Consider the following 21,681-nt stretch of genomic DNA (forward strand, 5'->3'; position numbering starts at 1 on the left):
GTGATGCAGGGCAGGCAGGACCAAGTTTGGACATCTGGTCCGGACTGAAGGACCTGGCAACAATTTCTGACATGTCTACTGTCACTGCATATGATACTGTCACCACTGACAGAATGGTGGAGGATTACATTGGTGACAGCATCCAAGTAGGGATGTCAGACAGTCCATACCTGTACTGGCAGGAAAAAGAGGCAATTTGGAGGCCCCTGTACAAACTGGCTCTATTTTACATGAGTTGCCCACCCTCCAGTGTGTACTCCAAAAGAGTGTTTAGTGCAGCCGGGAACCTTGTCAGCGAAAGGCGTAGGAGGTTGCTTACACAAAATGTGGAGATGATGTTCATAAAAATGAATTATCAACTCTTCCAGGGAGACCAGCCTCCAGAACGTACAGAGGGACCTGTGGTGGTGGATTCCAGCGGGGACGAATTAATACTCTGTGAGGATGAGGATGTACACAACACTGAAGAGGGTGAGGACGACATCTTGCCTCCGTAGAGCCAGTTTGTGCAGGGACAGATTAATTGCCAGCTTGTTTTGTGGGGGCCCAAACGAACCAATCATTTCAGCCACAGTCGTGTGGCAGTCCCTGGCGCTGAAATGATTGGTTTGTTAAAGTGTGCATGTCCTGTTTATACAACATAAGGGTGGGAGGGAGGGCCCAAGGACAATTCCATCTTGCACCTCTTTTTTTTCTTTGCATTATGTACTGTTTGGGGCCTAGTTTTTCAAACTCCCATCCTGTCTGCCACTGCAGTGTCACTCCTAGATGGGCCACGTGTTTGTGCCGCCCACTCGTATCGCTTAGCATAGTCATCCAGCTTCCTCGGTGCAACCTTTTTGGACATAAAAACACTATTGTGAGGTGTTCAGAATAGACTGGAAATGAGTGGAAATTAAGGTTATTGAGGTTAATAATAGCATAGGAGCAGAAAAACTCACAAATTCTGTGATTTTAGCTGTTTTTATGCTTTTTTTCAAAAAAATACAGATCCAAAACAAGAAACCCAGGCCTTCATTCAGAGGCGGCCGTACGGTCTACGACCGCACGGCTGCCTCGATGTTTATCAAGTGCGCATGCGCACGAGGGAGCCGGCTCTTTCGTGCGCATGCGTGAGACCCACTACGACCGACAGCGCCGGTCGTAGCGGGTCTCTTTCCAAAGGGGGCGAGCTGTCGATGGGAACGCCTACCGTTTGGGGGAGGCCCCATTGACATCACTAGGCTTACAACAAATGAGACCCTACCCTAGGGTCTCATCGTAAGCCCTGATGGTCGCGGGGCTTACGACAAGTGAGACCCTACCCTAGGGTCATAGACCATCGCGACCATCGGGGCTTACGACGAGACCCTAGGGTAGGGTCTCACTTGTCGTAGCCATCACCCTAGAGGTCGTTAGAGTTGTGGGTGTAAACCCACAGCCTAACGACCGAAACAGAGGCGGCCGGTCAGGATGCAAGCGGCCGCCCAGTTTCTGAGCGACCGCTTGCATCCTCCGACCGCCTCTGAATGAGGCCCCCAGAACCCAAAACACGGAAGGGTGGTTTTGGCAAAACCAATCCAGATCCAAAACACGAAGAAAGATCCAGATCCAAAACCAAAACACAAAACACGAAAAGTGGCTGGTGCACACCCCTAATATATATATATATATATATATATATATATATGTGTGTATATATATATATATTATGCAATGTGTTCATCTATGGCTGGCTTAGCCCTTTCTTGGGACAGGGATTTATAATATGTGAATGCTAGGTTTCTATGGGTTTTCTACTCCTACATTACTATACAGGTTTATACAATACTCACCACCAAGACAGTGACATATATGTAGTAGATGGTAGTGCAACTTGAAGTCATGCAAATATTGTCGACACTGAACAAAATACTGTAAATATATTTTCCTCAATGCAAGTAACCTCCTAAACAAAAAACCATGAGACTATTTTAGGTTACAAAACTCAGCTTACCCGATATCCCTTAGGAGCTGTGATGCTGAAGATACATTCCATATTTGGGGGGTATGCCGCCGGGTATCCGGGAGATGTAAAGTTCTGCTGAAAGGCAGTGAAATTTCCTCCACATTGTAATGTGTTGGGATCGACTGAAAGCAGAGTTCAAACAGCATTGTCAATATAAAATCCAGTATAAGTCCAAACTATATATTACTCTAATACGTGATGAATATAAAGCTTCCATAACAATACAATTGCATTTCTATATACAATGTGTAGTTCATTATTAGAGAAAAGCTGTTCATTAATAGTTTTGCTATTTTGTCTGTTATGGTTACTGAGGTCCCATCAGTCCCTACCGGGATGGGTATGGTATGCTGGCACTTAGGATCCCAGTGGTCAGAATCTCAATGCCGGCATTCCAACAGGGTTAGAATATCGACACTTGTTGTTCAGTATTCTAACCCTCCCCCTCTCTCAACCCTAACCCTCTTTCCCTGGTACCTGATCGTAACCTCTGCCTTTAGTGGATAACCCCCCCTCCCCGCATCATAACCCTCCCTCTAGTGCCTAACCCTAACCTTTAATGCTAACCCTCCCCCCAAACACATTACTTACTTCGGGATGCTGGTACCGGGATTCTGACAAGTGTTGGGATTCCGTCACCGGCATTCTGAGTGCCGGAATCCCCATGGTCAGGATATTGACTGCATCCCAGTTATTGCATTTAGCCCTATATGTTATGTGTATAATACATCTAGGTGGAACTAAGTTCATTAATATATTATCAATACACCTTATTAAATCAAATTAATAAAATCAGAAAAGCTATATTAAGATTTGTAGTATCATTCAGTAATGAATGGCTGGGATTGTATTACTCACTGAAGATGTAGGAAGCCTGGAAACCTTTCATCTGATATCTCTGATCACTATGGAATGTGACCACTAGAGAATTTCCAGTGGAAATTATGGGACTAATATAATAATCACCACAGAATGGACCACGCAAGTCAGAGTTATCTTGGACTGTCATGTAGTCGTACTGGCAGTTACTTGAATAATCAAGGAGAAAATCATTTATAGTCAATGAAATCTGTAAAATAAGAGGAATCAAATTAAGAGGATATGAAAGCTATCTAGGTTCGACAAGATATAAGAATCCTGTTTTTTGTTGATTGGCTGAGTGAAGCCTAAAACACTACCATCCCTGGGCTTAGTCAGCCAACACATAGCATGGGGTCCTCCTCCAAAGTGCCAGTCAGCTCTAGGCGCCCATAAAGGGGCTGTACTCACTAGGGCAGATGTTCCCAAGCATGGTCCTCAAGGGCCCCCAACACTTCATGTTTTAGAAATATCCATGGTTGAGCACAGGTGGTTAATTCAAATTGACTGAGGTACTAATTAAGTCGTCTGTGCTCAACCATGGATATCTCTGAAATATGGACTGTTGTGGTGCCTTGAGGACCACATTTGCTAACCTCTGCTCTAGGGGGTATCAGGCAGCTGTCTAGAGTGCCGACCACTGGAGGGCACTGCTGGAAGTGTATTGCAGAATGCACATAAGTGTAGTCTGCACTACAGAGTAACAAACACACAGCTGACAGCTGTGTGTGTCAGTAGCCGATGAGAGTCAGACAGACTCTCATTGGCTGCTGCGCCCACTGCCGGAGCTGGGCTGGTCTCACTCATAAGCTCCATCTTCCGGCTCCAGCAGTGGGTGATGGGAGAGACATCAAGATGTCTCTCCCATAATGCAGAGCAGGCCCGCTAAGGTAAGTGGTTTTCTTTTCATGTGTGTCTGTCTGGACCTGCTGGGGTGGGGGGCTACTACTGAGGGCACTATATAAAGGACACTGCCACTACTGGGAGCACTGCATGGCGTGCATTACTACTGGGTACACTAAATAAAGGGCACTATATAGGGGGGACTACTACTGGGGGCACTGCATTAGTGGGGGAACTGCATGGGGGGACTGCATGGGGGGACTACTTCTGGGGGCACTGCATGAGAGGACTGCATAGGGGGGATTACTAATGGAGCATTATATAGGGGGACTACTACTGGGGGCACTACAGGGGGCACTGCATAGGGGGGACCACTACTGGGGGCACTGTATAAGGGACTCTACTGGGGGCACTGTATAAGGTGCACTACTGGGGACACTGCATAGAGGGAACCACTACTGGGGCCACTGTATAAGGACTTGTGTAGCTATCCAAGGGTGGGGGGGCGCAAGGCTGTAAAAATGTCTAGGGTGCCAAGAAACTTGCACCGGCCCTGATATCAGGTATGCATAAGATAAAAGAATGTCCTCCAACCCCCTTTATAGCTCTACAAAACCCCTTTGCTAACCAAACAGAGTGGCACAGAGCACAGCTGTTAATTTCATTGTGGTTGACACCTGTCATTTGTGTCACAGGGATTAATGTATCAAGCAGTGAAAAGTGTGGAGAAGTGGACCAGAGAAGGAAGTTTCCTATAGCAACCAATCAGCTTCTAAGTAGCATATATCAAGTACAGTCTATAAAATAATAGTAGCTGATATGTTACTTTGGGCAACTTCTCCACTGGTCCTTTTCTCCACTCTTTTCTCTGCCTGATACCTAAACACCACAGTCCCTTAGGGTCAAGTTGAGCAGAATTATTGTGAGATTCATTAGGCTCTAAGCACACGTAACTTAATTAGTATCTTAGTCCGTTTGATTAAGCCATCTGTGCACAAGCATGGATAACCTTAAAACCTGGACTGTTAGGGTGCCTTGAGGACCATGTTTGGGAAACCCTGTATTAGTGGATTTATGGGAGTGAAAAAGTGGTAAGTGTGATGTCTAGAGGAACTTTATTTTACAATAAGTTACTATAATATTATGTGTGTGTGTCTAGTCTTTATTTATCTTTACAGGTACACTGTAAAGGTGCCCATCCACTAGTAGATCAGGGAAAGATGGTATGATTACAACATTGTAATCAAGCCATCGTTCCCTTAGGGGGTGCAGTGCATACACTGAATGATCGTTCAGTGTAGGCACATCAATACTCCCCGAACATGGCCAATCTGTCGTTATCGGCAAATTGGCCTGCATGTTCGGTCGATGATTGAATGTCGGAAAAGACCAGTGGGAGCACGCATAGCTGGTCATTTCCGACAGTTGATGCATGATTTGTGGCCGATTACTGAGCGATTGCACGATTACAATGTTGTAATCATGCAATCGTACAGTGTAATCGGCTAGTGGATGGGCACCTAGTCCAAGCATTCCTTGGCAGCTAATAACATTGGATGTGATAGGTCTTGTTGGGATCTATAGTGCACCATTAATTAGAAATTTTTTTGTTATTAAAGCATGATTATTAACCCAACACCTACTGGTCTTGTTTCTCCATGGCTGAGACTTTTTTCGGTGGGGGGACAGATCACCCTAGGGAGTATAGCCTGTGGTAACTGTCCTTAGGTATGGTTGGCACTATGAATGGATGGCCACTCACTGTGTGACCACATGCTATAAATGGCACCAGCCCAGTCTGGTAAAACCTGATACTGGATAGTTCAGAGGGCAGCACAATTTTAGTCCAAACAATTTATCCACTACCAGCCAAGGTTTCTACAATATTCCAGGGCCCCACTAATTCTAGAATATTCTGGCAAGTATTTTCTATTCTCCACTTTAAAATGGTGGAAAATGGAGGAAATGAAAATGGGAACCAATCAGTCACAATGTTTTGATGGTTGCTACTGAGTGGCCCAACTGCTCACACCACCCTTCTGCAGCATTACATAGCAATAGATTCCTGCTGGGGCTGTGAGACAAACCAAAGAAGACTGAGACACTATGGAGGCATCGAATGCCACCAGGTCTCCTACCGAAGGATTCAACACCAAGATAGTGACATTTTTGTAGTATATAGTCATGAACAATAGTTTTAAGTCATGCAAATATTTTTGAAACATACTATGTAATTGTGGCACACTTCTCAGTACAATTGGCTACATATAGAAACCACTATATCAAATAACTTTTAGAGAACAATTCATACCCGGTATCCCTCAGGAGCTGTGATGTAGAATGTACAGTAGAGGTTTGGAGGGTAGGCAGCAGGGTATCCAGGAGATGTAAAGTTCTTTTGAAATTCAAAGAAATTTCCTCCGCATTGTACTGTGGTGATTAGGAGGTGGGTGTGGGGTTTTGGAAGAAAACAGAGATTAAACATCATTGTTAATATAAAATCCACTGTAGGTATAAACTGTATAAAGCTCTAAAGCAGGGGTTCTCATCCTCAACCCTGACATTTCCAATAGGTCATGCTTGAGGATTTATGTCTGTGGAAGCTGACCTAGCAAAATAGATGAACTCACCTATGCATGATTAAAGACATCCAGAAAACATGACCTGTTACTGGTACAGTACTTTAGGACTGGGGTCGAGACCACTGCTCTAAAGTATGATGAATATAGTAAATCATATAGCCTCCATAAGAAGTCTAATGCATTTTGGTATATAATTTATTTATAGCTAATGATTATAGAGAGAGCTGTACATTACAAGTCTTTCTATTTTGTCTATAACTATATACTGAATATAGCACAGTCCACTTGGGCACATCCCCTCCCCTTACAGTAGTCTATCACCAGGACCTACTGTAGGTCTCTTGTTAAGAACAAGTCCTATTAAAAGTGATTTTTTTTTTTTTTAAATTAAGTTATAGCTGCAGTTTATAAAAATCTCTCAGAGGCAGCAGAATTAGATACAATCCCAAAGTGGTAAGTGCCAGTCTGAGGGGTTATGCACACTCATGGCCTTACTAGCTAATTCACGCATCTGCAGTGGAATTGAAAGAAGAAATTTTGGGCTACAAAAAAAATATCTTTAAAAATAGATTTATTTTATAAAAAAATGTCAAACATTTTGAAAATAATAATATAGTGTGTATGAATATATATATATATATATATATATATACACATATATATATATTTCTATATATTGTATGAATTTTTATTGTTTCTCATAAATTTCCTTCATTCATTCTTATTGTGAGATGGTGATGATAGAAGATGATTTGGGGAGGTACATGCACCACTGCAATACTTGCTAAGGAGATGCTTATACCTGCCAATCTTAATGGAAGGCTACTGCTGGTGATAGCAGTATTATTACAGGCAGTGGGCCAGAGGTGAAGTCCTAGGACTATTATTGCCCTGCATCAGAGCTGGATTAAGGCTTTGGGGGGCCCGGGGCACTTAAGACAGGGGGGCCCTAAAGTCTAAAATGAAATTCCTAAGGGATGGAAAACGGCACTCGGTGTTTATTTACAGAATTTGAAATATACAGCGAGCCGGGGTCGTATAGCAAGTTGTATATTTCAAATTCTGTAAATAAACACTTCGGAGTGCCGTTTTCCATCCCTTACACTGCATCTACTGTACCTGGCACCCTTGACAAAACTTTGGACACTGAAGTGCCCATTACCTCTATACATATGTATATATATATATATATATATATATATATATATACACACTGTATATTGATTTTATATATATATATATATATATATATATATATATATATATAATACCCCAGGTTCCGTCCATAGTATTAAGCAATACACAGCAGGGAATGGTTGGTGGCACTTACAACATATATAAAAATAAGGTCCACCGACCTATATAGTTAAACATTTCAGTCTTTATAGACTTTTTTTCTGGAACTGAAATGTTAAACTAAATGGTTGTTTTTTTATATATGCCGTGAGTACCGCCAAACATTCCTTGCTGTGTGTGTGTGTGTATACATACATATATACATATACATACTATACATATGTGTATATATAGTATATATTAGGGATGTGCAGGCTCGGATAGGTTCGAGTTTGCACGTGGAGTTCGGATTTTTCCCTCCAAAAAAAACGGAACTCAGAACGAGGCAAAACGTCATCTTACATGGACGAACATCATCATTCCTGGACAAAAGACCAGGAATGATGATGTTCGTCCATGTAAGATGACGTTTTGCCTCGTTCTGAGTTCCGTTTTTTTGGAGGGAAAAATCCGAACTCCACGTGCAAACTCGAACCTATCCGAGCCTGCACATCCCTAGTATATATATATATATATATATATATATATATATACACATACACACACACACAACCACACATTCAAGGTAATGCTACCTGGAGCCTTAATTTATTCAATTTTAATTGATAACTAAAAAAAGTCACTACTCTCTGTCTTACTGTATCTGCTCTCTTGAGATGATGATCCCTTTTGCTGGCAGACAGTGACACAGAAGAACTACACAGCGCGTTCTTCTTTCTCCTCCTCGGGTGATCCTCCATGTGCAGCTGTGCCCGTGATGCCCTCTCCTTCCCTGCAGCCTGCACGCCGGCCGGCCAGTCCCTGAAAGCCTGCTGCCTGCACAGCCCTTTTCATTGAACGCGGCTGCCGGCATTCCAGCAGCAGTGCTCTGCGTCGCCGCGCCGTCTGTATGACGGCTATCAGTACAGCTGCCGCTGCTGGTGTACACTCTGCTACAGGCAGCGCTTCAGATCGGAACGGTAAAAAAGATCCGATCTGTGGCAGGGGGCCCTCTTAGAGAGGGGGGGCCCGGGGGTACTTGCCCCCAGAGCCCCCCCCCCTTAATCCGGCCCTGCCCTTCATCACTTCTTAAAGTAACAGTGGGAGATTTATCAAATCTTGGAGAGAAATACAGTTGAGAGAGATATATGGAATGATGCAGAGAATTTCACAATGCCGACATTCACATAGATAGAGTGATTGTCATTGCTCATGCATGTAAGCGATTGGTTGCGAGTATTCATTTGCGAACTGAGTGTCAGGTAGTCAGCATTTGGGGAAGATAATAGGGGTTGTTTGGCAGCAGCATGAGAGCTCTCCACCTGTCAGGGGGGCCGTAGTGTTTAAGGCATGTCAGACCTGACTTACAAGCTACACGGCTGCCCGATTTGTATCGATGTTACTGTTCACGCTGTTGTGCGTCATTGGATGGATATGAGAAGGCAGCAGTGGGCATCCCTATGCTTGGGTAAACATAGCTGTGGGTCACCCACAGCTATGCGAGCGGCCAGGAGGCCGCTCCAAAAAGGAGAAGGGACGGCCCTGATTCAGAGCGAGCGCTCTGTCAGAGCGTCCGGCTCTGAATCAGGGCTTCTGGACCTCATTCAGAGTCGGTCGTTGTGGCCGCACGGTCGTACGCCACCGATGTTCGCTAAACTGCGCATGTGTAAAGTTCGCAATGCGTGTGCGCAAACTAGCTCTTACGTTCAGAAATTTCTCTCTCCTTGAACACAGCCAGGTCATTAGTTTGAGTGACAGAATGAACCGTTTGTGGGTGGTAACAGGGGAAGGTGCTTGAAAACGGGGGAGTGGAGATCTGAACACAGGCGTGCCTAATTATGTGAACGGCGTTTAATGGGAGCGCATAATTAACAAAGTAGTGTCATGGCACATGTGACATGGGAGGTTTTTACACTGACTTGATCGTAGCGGTTAAGAGAGGGTATGGTCAACCTTAAGCTCTACGACCAGCTCCGATGGTTCCCGATGCTCACGATGAATCCTTATATCCCAGGAGATGACGTGTGTTGTGATCGAGAAGGGGGCGTTATTTAGTCTTACGGCCGCTTCTTACCCTCGGATCGTTCAGCTAACAATCTCATCTTAGGACCGCAACTTGTGATCGCTTAATTTGGATATCCGGCCCCTTTCCCCTACGACCGTGCGGCCGTAACGACCGACTCTGAATGAGGTTCTCTGTCCCGTTATTTAAGTCAGATACCAATATTCCCTCCTTAAATGACAAAAACCTTCTAAATTGTTTCAAGAGGGAAAAGAACTGAAAAGATTAGTTGGAAAGAAATGACGTAACCAATAGGACCACTGGTAATTTGGGTCAATAACTTGTGAGGGCTCCTGGCTGCTATAGATGCACTGGCTGTGCAACCTGTCGCCACATTGGTGCATATATCACACACCCTCTCTCAGGGAAGAAAATTCCGATCAAACATGTTCTGTCATGTATGAGCACATTTGTCATCTACGTTATTAAGTGCCCTTGTGGCCTTGCTTATGTAGGTAAAACTGTTTGTTCTTTCAGGGAGAGGGCTGCCCAACATAAGTCTGCCATTAGACTGGCCCTAGGTGGTGCAGAGAGTAAGCAGCCAGCGGCCAGACACTTCGTGTCAGCTAGACATACTTTGGCCACCCTCAGTACAAATTAGTGGACCATGTCCCTCCTTCAGCAAAATTTATTGAAACTAGAGGCACGTTGGATTCATGACTTCAACTCTGTATCCCCTATGGGTTTAAATGAGAATATTTAATCTATTATGCTTTCAATAACCTATATTTAGGTGATGGTGAGATAGGCTTGGGTGGAATGCCCTATAAAGGGTGCTGAGTTTAATCATGTCTCCTGTAATCATGAATATTACCCATTACTGCAGTCAGGGCCACCATCAGGGGGGGACCGCCGAGCCTCGAGTCCCAGGCCCGGAAGAATGTGGAGAGAGAGGGGAGCCCGGGTAGCATCGTCACTGCAGCAGCAGCAAGTGATGGCAGGGAGGAAGATACAAGCAGGGCTGCCACAAGCCAGCCTAAGATCGCAGAACGACAGCCAATCAGGAGTGGCAGCTCCTGATTGGCTGCCGGTCTGCGGGCTGTGATTGGCTTGCAGCCCGGCGAAATAACCCACTGCAGCACCGCTGCCACCCAGGGCCCCATCTCTCTCCATACTTCAAAAGCAGCAGCATGGATTCTACCTGGTTGGCTGCTCCAGCGCAGCCAGCTGAACGCACCACTAACCAGGTACTCCCTGACCTTGACATGCTATCCTCCCTAGATCAGCCAGCCTTCCCTGTCCACCCACTTGTTCCAGCCATCTTTCAATGCCCTAGGCCTCCCCCCCTTGTCCAGTCAGCCTTCTCTGCACTGCCCGCCCCCCTTTTACAGTCTGCTCTACCCTGTGCCTCCCCCCTAGTTCAGCCAGCCATTCCTGTCCTCCCTAGTCTGCCAGTATTCCCTGCCCTGTCCCCCCCTAGTCCAGCCAGCCTTCCCTGTGCCCCATCCCCAGTCCTGCCACCCTACCCTGTCCCCCCCTTCCCTCTCTCTTGTCCAGCCATCCTTTCCCTGCCCTGTGCCGTATACTTCTACACTTACCCTTCCTTCTGGCTTTTTTTATGTATTTTTATGTGGGGCTGATATATATATATATTACAATCAATGTTGATTTATATATATATAATATATATATATATATATAAATGTCTGTTGCTCCGTGGAACAAAAGATAGGCGGCACTCCTCCGGCTTGGTGAAATAAATCGATGGTTTAATACAACATAAGGGTTCATGTTGTATTAAACCATCGATTTATTTCACCATGTCCGGAGGAGTGCCGCCTATCTTTTGTTCCACGGAGCAACAGACATTTTATACATAACTTATTGGATTGCACCCCGGCCATTAACTCGCATATTGAGTGCCCTACCACATGCTGCTATATATATATATATATATATATATATATATATATATATATATATATTGGTTTTATGTGTGTGTGAATTTTACAGCAGTGTTTAAACCGGATTATGCACCAATTCCCCCCCCTCCCCTGTCAACTCTGCTCCATCCATCCTGGGGGGGGGGCCTGCCTATTTTTCCAGTACCGGGCCCCACAATTTCTGATGGCAGCCCTGACTGCAGTTGTAATTATTTACCATATGAAGATATGAAACTGATAGCATATTGTTTATTTAATTTGTAGTTTTGCCATTAAATGTAATTTAATTAACAAATAATTTGGTAGGCTACTGTGATGAGGCTATATTAGTTGAATGGGGCTGTGTCTACATTTGAAAGGCTGTCTTGCCACCGGTATATACAGCTTTTCCCTCAGCTTATCTTGCCTATGGAGCCTGCACCTTTGTGAATTGTCTATAAAGTTATATGAATCAGCACCATGGTGATGGGAATGCACTATATTTATTGGTCCTCCAGATGGGTCACCTGACGTCCGGGCAATGCGTGACATCACCACGCAGGATTCCGGAAATCGGGTGGCCATGGGACGGAGTGTGCTCGTGGTGGAACCATATATAAGATGTGTGTTTTGTGTGTGTTAATGTTATCCTTGAAGAAAGATGTAATTATCTGAAACGTCAGAGGTATAAAGATTTTCTGTTTGTTACATGTATTGAAAAGTCCCTTGGAGTGATGCCACTTTGCTAATTATTTGTGAGCCTCTGATTGGACGTGCACCTGGGTATATATCTATTTTGCAGGAGTGCCGGTCTTAAATTATGAATATATATATATATATATATATATATATATATATATATACAGTCAGGTCCATAAATATTGGGACATTGACAGAATTTTCAGATTTTGGCCTCTATTCACCGCCACAATGGTTTTGAAATGAAACAAACAAGATGTGCTTTAACTGCAGACTTTCAGATTTAATTTGAGGGTAATTACATCCAAATCAGGTGAACGGTGTAGGAATAACAAAGGTTTCAATATGTGCCTCCCACTTTTTAAGGGGACTATCAACTAAAAAGCTATTTCATGGACAGGTGTGGGCTATTCCCTCGTTATTTCATTATCAATTAAGCAGGTAAAAGGTCTGGAGTTGATTCTAGGTGTGACATTTGCATTTGGAATCAGTTGCTGTCAACTCTCAATAAGAGATCCAAAGAGCTGTCACTATCAGTGCAGCAAGCCATCATTAGGCTGAAAAATCAAAACAAACCCATCAGAGAGATAGCAAAAACATTAGGTGTGGCCAAATCAACTGTTTGGAGCATTCTTAAAAAGAAAGAATGCACCGGAGAGCTCAGCAATACCAAAAGACCCGGAAGACCACGGAAAACAACTGTGGTGGATGACAAAAGAATTATTTCCCTGGTGAAGAAAAACCCCTTCACAACAGTTGGCCAAATCAAGAACACTCTCCAGGAGGTATTGTATTTACTGCAAAATGTATTTATTTATATATAATCAGTTAATTTGGAGTTGTGCACCTGTATTTTTTCTTTGTGTATATATCAATGGTCTCCACAGGTAGCACCTCCAATTATATATATATGTCCAGAATGTGCAGTCTGAGATCTATTTTCTTTGTAAAGATCAACTTGTACCAGAGTAATGGGAAGACAAGAGTATGGAGAAGGAAAGGAACTGCTCATGATCCAAAACATACCACCTCATAATAGAAGCATGGTGGTGGTAGTGTCATGGCGTGGGCATGTATGGCTGCCAATGGAACTTGTTCCCTTGTATTTATTGATGATGTGACTGCTGACAAAAGCAGCAGAATGAATTCTGAAGTGTTTCGGGCAATATTATATGCTCATATTCAGTCAAATGCTTCAGAACTCATTGGACGGCGCTTCACAGTGCAGATGGACAATGACCCGAAACATACTGCAAAAACAACCAAAGAGTTTTTTAAGACTAAAAAGTGGAATGTTATGCAATGGCCAAGTCAATCCCCTGACCTGAATCCGATTGAGCATGCATTTCACTTGATGAAGACAAAACTGAAGGGAAAATGCCCCCAAAACAAGCAGGAACTGAAGACATTTGCAGTAGAGGCCTGGCAGAGCATCCCCAGGGATGAAACCCAGCGTCTGGTGATGTCTATGCGTTCCAGACTTCAGGCTGAAATTGCCTGCAAAGGATTTGCAACAAAGTATTAAAAAGTGAAAGTTTAGATTTAGGATTGTTTAGTTTGTCCCATTACTTTTGGCCCCTTAAAAAGTGGGAGGCACATATAGAAACCGTTGTAATTCCTACACCGTTCATCTGATTTGGATGTAATTACCCTCAAATTAAATCTGAAAGTCTGCAGTTAAATCACATCTTGTTTGTTTCATTTCAAAGCCATTGTGGTGGTGAATAGATGCCAAAATATGAAAATCCTGTCAATGTCCCAATATTTATGGACCTGACTGTATATACACAAATGTCCTAATTGACTCACTGACTGCCTGAATGCCCAGTTCAAACCACTGGGACTATAAACATGTAGTATGTGCCTTCCATACACACCATGCAGGGATTTTTTGTAATTTGACTACTAAGGTGGTGAAAAGGGCTGAAATGTTTCCCCTCTGTGCAATGTCCTGACTGACTCATGAACGCACTGCACAAACCCCTTGACCTAGAAACATGAAATTCTGGCAGTATATTCCTTCCATGAATTAAGCACCCACTAAGCAGGGAGTTTTTCAAACTCGCCGTAAGGAGGAGAGAAGTGGAAAATGTTTCCTCTCAACTAAGGTGATTGGGTGACAAAGTAACATGTCCCAAGTGTTGTGGGACTGTAAACTTATTGTCTGGGTCGAGTGGCGGCTTAAGGGGATGGGCTGCAACACAGTCTAATTCAAATAGAGGAGCCACACCATCTGCCAGTGATGTTTGGCAGCATTTGGCATGACAATTAGTATGGCTCTCCATTTGAATATTGAACTGCACTGTGCAACCCCACCTCTGGAGTCGCCATTGCTAAGGACTTAACACTTTGAAAAGGTTTTTCAATTTGCATACTTCACGTGCTTTGTGTTTTGATTTTTCATTTTCTTGAACATGGCAATTGAGTTTTTGAATGTTAAAGGGAAGATGGTGTATCGCACCACTGTCCCCATCGCAGGAGACCTGTTCCGGTCCCTCTCCTATCTTATGTATAACATTCAGCTAATGGCTAGGGAGGTTGTGAACTAATTGTGAGGCATGTGGTAGACAACTGGGAGAAGCTCTCCAACATGTCCCATGGCAGCAAGGGGGACAATTATACCAGTTCTGCTGAGTGTAGTTGTCCCTTGACACGTCCCAACTCCTTGACATGTCCCAAATCTTTACTAATGGTGGTTTATGCAAACTGATGGTGGCTGGGCAACTGTTTGAGTTTACCTTTGAGGCTTACCACAATGGTGAGCTCTATGAGAGCTTCCGTGCTGAACATCATCCCAAGAAAAGGCTACGATTTACGCAGAACCTCTCTAGGGGCCATTGTGATGTGTACCTTCCACATGAATCACAAAAAGTGACTCCACCTCACACATCTCACAGGGATCACCTCTTCCTGTCCCCAAGAAGACTTCTGCCAAATGTAGTGCCAGACACACCCATGCTAAAAGGAGGAAGCAACTTCCAGATGCGGCAAGGAAATATGTACAGATGAATCCTACTAGTACACTCTTCTACACAGGCATAATATAAACTTAGCATATAAGTTAAGTGGTATGAAGAAAATTAACATGGGTATATCAGCTAAAATATATATATTTACATAGAGATAGATGTGCCTGGACCCCCGTGTTTTGGTTTTGGATCAGCACCCGCAAGTGCTTTGGATTTGGATATAAAAATTATAAATATTGATTAAAAATTCTAAAAATCAATTAAAAATGTCTGAATCAAAAACCCGAGTTTGTTTTTTATATCTGAGTTCCGAACTGGCAACAGATCCAAACCAGTACTCTGTTCGAACCAGGTCACAAAAGTGAAACCGAACCTTGACCTGGTACTACTCGGAACCCCTACATTCGGGTGTGTTCGGATTTCAGAAATCCATATCCACATATCTCTATAAGTATTGAAAATGTACATGTATAATAGTCCCCAATACCCTACATCAGGTACCCCCTACTGGGAATCCAACAAATTACAGAATCGGCGGCACTCGGGTAATGAATAGACATCAAGAGCAGGTAAGTAAACAGGTCTTGAAGTCTATTCATTAACCGAATGCCACTGAATCTGACGTTTGTTGGATTCCCAGTTGGGGGTACCTAATATAACCTTAATAGTAAGTTATTCTACAGTTCCACTGTTGCCAGTTTTACTCAGCACTCCACTTTAATTTTCAGGATGGGTAGAATCACAGATGCACATCTGAGGTACAACTCACTCCAACTTCAACTATAAATGTGTAGATAGAGTCAGGGCAGAGCCATGGGCAACCTTCTGATGGAACTGAGCCACACAGACTGCTACCACCCTCAAAACATGTACAAATAATTCAGCCATGGAGCTCGAAGAAGGAAAAAAAACAGAATTATCCAATTAGAAGGTAAGCTCCCCAAAGCCTTTAGTCCCTATGGAAATTGCACCCTGGGCACATACTATAATTAATATTCTACATATGTAGAAGGAAACTATTGCTAGTCAGTGGTAAACCATAATATTTACTATAACTGGTTCTAAAATTGAATACAATACCTGAGCCATATGTTGCTTTGAAGCCAACTCCTGTGCCACTGCTGTCACTGACAAACTCAACTAGCATGATCCTTGTGGAAGCAACTATAAAAGGAATAGGTCCAGTCCCACAAGTTCTGTTCAGTAACACAGGACAGGTCTTACTGGGACCATCATAAATCTTGATGTAGTCAGATGAGCAAGTATGTGAGGACTGCACATCAAAATTATTAAACTTCAGGGTTGCCTAAATATAAAACAGTTATGTCAGGCAGTTACAAATAAAAACATACATATATATATATATATAGATATGGAGTCACAATACAGTTATTATGATGGCAATCAATATTACAGTACTAATGGGCAAATGCCATTGATGATTATTCTATGGAGGCAATATTAATTTATGAAAATAATAAGAGGGGGGAGCAAAATCATGTATAATTGTATGTAGAGAGCAATATTATATTATTGGACAATAATAATGAATTGCTACTGGAAGCAATAAATAAAAATTATGGGGGTCAACATTATTTTATGGCACTTTAAATGCTGCCCATAGTATGAAATAATAAGTTGTGCTCCAACAATATATACGGTGTGTTTTCTTTGCTCCAGGTAGCAATCATTAATTATTAATCATTAATAATATCCCCTATAATTAATACTTAAATTTGCTTTCTATATATAATATAATTATACATTAATCCCCACCCCTAAAATACTCCTAAATTATTGAGCCCCATTAATAAAAAAATAAGAATTACCTGACTAATAAAAACTGCAGACTGATGCATTTTTGTTGGATTCTTTTTTTTATTTTAAGAAAACAAAATCTCCCCTGGTTTTGGATCTGAATCTGGTTTTGGATTTTTTTTCTTGGTGTCCTCAGTGAAGGGTACCGGCCATGTTGGCAGTGCGGGGGTGCCAGCGGTGTCTTTAGTGCAGGTTTGCTGGCTGTGTCGGCAGTGCGGGGGTGCCAGTGGTGTCTTTAGTGCAGGTTTGCTGGCTATGTCGGCAGTGCGGGGGTGCCAGCGGTGTCTTTAGTGCAGGTTTGCTGGCTGTGTCGGCAGTGTGGGGGTGCCCTCAGTGCAGGTTTCCTGACTGTGTCGGCAGTGCAGGGGTGTTCTCAATGTAGGGTGCCGGCAGTGTCGGCAGAGCGGGGGTGCCAGCGATGTCCTCAGTGCAGGTTTGCTGACTGTGTTGGCAGTGCAGGGGTGCTGGTGGTGTCCTCACTTTGGGAGTGTCGGCAGTGTGGTGGTCGCTGACGGTGTCCTCAGTACATTGGGCAGCACTGCAGGAGTGTCGGCAGCGGTGGTGTCGGCAGCGGGGGATGCTGCCAGTGGGGCTGCTGGTGGTATTGGCAGCGGGGGGTGTCAACAGCAGGAGGTGCCGGCCGTGTCAGGTGGCGGGGGATGGCGGGCGCCATCTTCTTTTCCCTATTTTGTAGTGTTTTCAATGGGATTAACGCAGATCGGCTCTCTCAGCCAATCAGCATTAAGCCCGCTGAAAACAAAACCTCGCGACTCGACAGAGGGGTCACAAGGTGTTTGCTCGGGTCAGGGATCTGGGGCAGGCAGGGAGATCCGAGCTGCGCTCGGATCGCCCCTGATCCCCGAAATTCGGGTGGGGCCGGTTCTCAGGGTACCGGACCCGCTCATCTCTATTACATACAGTATAAAGACATAATGGCTAATGATTGTACCTTATGTAGCCCTATCCTGACACATTGATCAAAATCCAATAAATCAAATTAAAATTGTTCATTATACAATTCAGTTGTATTGCATGACTGAATGTGACTGAACTAATTTTATATATGTGCTGTGCTGGCACCAATAATCTTTGAAATCTGTTTCTGCATGTACCTGTCCAGATGTGGTTCTGATCAACCAAACACAGCTGGCATTGCTTGAATAGTTGGAGGGATAATTAGTTGAGTTCAAAGTTCCACTCTCTTCATTTAGCAAAGTAGCACAAACATCTATGAAGAATGATATAAAAGACAAGTTGTTATAGATGTGTTGAAATAAATTGTTGTTCTGTCTTTAGGATGCACTGTATTGTATATGCGACAGATATAATCTGCAGTATCTTCTCATAGTATGTACATAGCTGTCTATACTTACAGCACTGGTAAAGCCGGTTAATTTTAGCAACATCCAAGATACTCAGTCCATTCCTTTGGCCAATACGCACAGTTGGATCAGGCCTGGGTACAATGGTTGGTTTGTTTGAAGTATTAGAGTATGCATACCTACCACATAGACAAGAGACATTACGCTATCAATATATCATTAGAATAATTCAGAATGATACATCATACAAAGGACCATTGGAACATCAACATGTTGTAATGACTTTCTACCACCAGCATTTATTATATAACACTGTGCCCAGCAACTTACTTGTCATAGTGCATAACTGAGCCATAGTCATATGGCAGACCCATGTTGTTAGTGTTCTTTATGATAAAATTTACCACATTATCTGTAACAAAAAATCTCTAATTACTATAAATGACATTTGAATAAAAACACCACAAATAAAAAAATTTATGGAATTGCCTTGTGCATTGTACCTGGTGAGATATATTGGAACATGATGTTGACATAGTCATCACGGTCACTCCTTGTATGTTCATGGTAAATTCCCAGGGCATGATCTAGTTCATGTTGTATGATCCCTCTGGACATGCAACCATAATGATCTAATCCAACCACCTGAGATCCACCTACTCGTCCGATAGATGAGGTACAGCTGGAAGCAATGAGATAGCTTTGAGAGTTTGATCTTGATATATTACTGTATACTAGGTGTGGGTGAGTGATTTTAATTACTTTACACTTCACATATTGTATAACTAATATAAGGGTCTACTGTATGTATCATGCAGTGGAAAGCATGGAGAAGTGGACCAGTGGAGAAGTTGCCCATAGGAACCAATCAGCTCCTACCTATTATTTTATAGCATGTGCTTGATAAATGCTACTTCAAAGCTAATTGGTTGCTACAGTATGGGCAACTTCACTGCTGCATTTCTCCATGGATTTCACTGCTTTATACATAGACCCCTAATTTGGTTTGATTGCTGAAAAATGTAACCAATTTGGAAGTAGATTTCCTAAAGGGTGAGCTTAGTGGCATATTCAACCTGCTGCACATCACCAGCAGATTTATCTTCCAAACCTTCAGGTTGATTCATCTGCAGAGTGAACCCACCACAAAACTGCTGCATCTGCTTGGTCAATCAGAAGATGAGGTCTTAATTCACTTTTAATAATGTCTATCATGTATTGATGGAGCAAAATGATATTAGTAATATGCATGTTTGGTAGGGTTTGGGGAGGCAGTTAGTGTGGATCTCCTATGTGAATATTGGACTGCTCTGGAGCCACCACTGGTTAGAAGTCCTCACCTTCTGATTAGCCTCATAGCTTAGACAGCATATTGTTTGAGCTACAGTATCTTGCCAGTCATAAGTACTTTACAGGTTATTCCGGGGGTTTTTTACAACATTTTTCAAACCGACTGCTTGATAAATCTGGCTGCTTATATTCAATAAAAATGGTAAAGCGGGATGGTGACATGTCTGATGGTAGTTTGAGGTTTCTGGAGGGTTTTCTTCAATTTTGACTTTAGTATATTTGATGGTTTCAAAACTGCTGGAAAACTGGCAATTTTAAGAAAACGCCATTTAGTAAATCTACCCCCCAGGTGTGCAAACTGACACACAACCTCTGACCATTCTGAAGACCAGAAATTTCCAAATCAGACTAATAGTTTTTCTATCACTAAACACTCCTCTATGACACTGAGATATCCTACCCATGTGAAGAGGAAATGGAGATGTAATCCTTCTCTGTTGTCCGAGGTGTAAACCTCACACAGGTCAAGGACTCAAATTCTTGCATAGATGTCGTGAACAGATTTAATTCACTGTCACCTGTGAAAATTGCATATTTATGTGACTATATTGTAAGTATTAATGTCCTTGATTACTTTAGTATAATGTAAGGTAGAAAGAACTCACTATAATTAGAGGAAAAGGTGTATGGCACAGGGACAGTCCCATCCGCCGATTTAGGCCACAGGCATTTTGTGCAGCTGATGGCGCTGCGTCCAGTTTGTATTAATATGTCGCCTTCCTCTACTGGTACCTTAATGCCTAAATTAATCAGAAAAGGAGGTAAACATTCATAGGTTTATGTACTCTCATACCACTTTTATACCAAAGTTCTGGGTCTGACCCGAAGGTTGGAAAAGGGTTCCAATCCGGATTAGACCCAGAACTTCCTTGGCTCCTGCCCAGGATGTTCCCGATTCGGCGCCACTCAAACCGGAGCTGGGTCTGCAGTGACCCAACTCTTCCGACATTGAAGTGGATGTTTAGAGATTATGTCATCTCCAAGCGCCACTGAAACCGGCCAATCGGCATCATCGTGACCCAGATTGCGCCATTTACACTGCAGGGTGGCTCGGGAACAACCCGTGGCCAAACCTGCAAAATACCTGAGTTGGATCCCCGGGTCCCTGGACCCGGGTCGATCCATATACACCGACAAAAATTCCGAGTTGATGCACATCAACCCGGGATTTTTAGCTTGGTGTAAAAGCGGTATAAGCAATATTTTTGTCAAATTATTGCTTTCATTCAATGTTGTGATTTTCTATTTTTTCAAAATTTGCTTTAAAGCAATAACTGACTTATTTTAGTTTTAATAGACAATTTTGAATGAATATATTAATCTACAGCTAGGGAATCAATTCATATAATCAACCTTAATTATTCTTATAGCTCTATCTTTAAACTTAATATTTTATATGCTACTGTAGTTTTCATTTAGAAATATGTTGATACCTTTATTGGCTTCAAGAATCATGCAGAATATATTAAGAGGGTCTTTAACATCGGTTCTTTCTGTAAATACAAGTGCACATGTAATAAATAATATACTGCATTTATCTCTCGAGTGCAAAACGGTATCCGGTTGTTTGATCGACCTAACTTAGATCGACAACACATACATCGACCACAGTACATCAACTCCAACTAGTTCGACAGGAACAATAGCTCGACAGATTGACCAGACCCCTAGATTGACCACCAGAAGATTGACACTGACAATAGATCGACACAACATAAGATCGAAATAAAGGAGATCGACACAACTTAATATCGAAACAAAGCATATCGACGATATGCAGATCAAAAACAAACAAGATAGACAGAATAATAGATCGAAACCAAACAGGTAAACAGTGACTAGATCGACATATCAAAGATCGACGAGTTCAAGATCGATGCAAACTAGATCAACAGTTAATAGATCAACATATCAAAGATTGACTAGTCCAAGATTGATGCCAACTAGGCTGACAGCTAATAGATCGACAGATAAAAGATCGACACGTTACTTTTAGACAATACAAAAAGGTATACATATCCTATCCTACACGGTGCCTGCTAATAGCGCATCTC

At 42.8% G+C, this 21,681-nt stretch overlaps 1 protein-coding gene across 1 annotated transcript; it reads right to left on the reverse strand.

Annotated features, from left to right (window-relative positions):
• Positions 1-2,837: 2,837 nt before the first annotated feature.
• On the reverse strand, positions 2,838-21,100 carry LOC148436093 (embryonic protein UVS.2-like). The gene is made up of 10 exons (XM_088465291.1): positions 21,061-21,100; positions 20,233-20,367; positions 20,028-20,145; positions 18,781-18,959; positions 18,608-18,689; positions 18,329-18,456; positions 18,068-18,183; positions 16,218-16,443; positions 6,000-6,118; positions 2,838-3,056 (listed from the first exon to the last, which is right to left on the reverse strand). Exons 1-10 carry the CDS (start codon positions 21,080-21,082, stop codon positions 2,838-2,840), a joined length of 1,344 nt encoding a protein of 447 aa, XP_088321417.1. The 5' UTR covers positions 21,083-21,100.
• Between the last annotated feature and the right edge of the window lie 581 nt (positions 21,101-21,681).

The sequence above is a fragment of the Taudactylus pleione genome, unplaced genomic scaffold (genome assembly GCF_031769625.1).
Source record: "Taudactylus pleione unplaced genomic scaffold, aTauple2 ptg001956l, whole genome shotgun sequence".
Classification (NCBI taxonomy): Eukaryota; Metazoa; Chordata; class Amphibia; order Anura; family Myobatrachidae; genus Taudactylus; species Taudactylus pleione.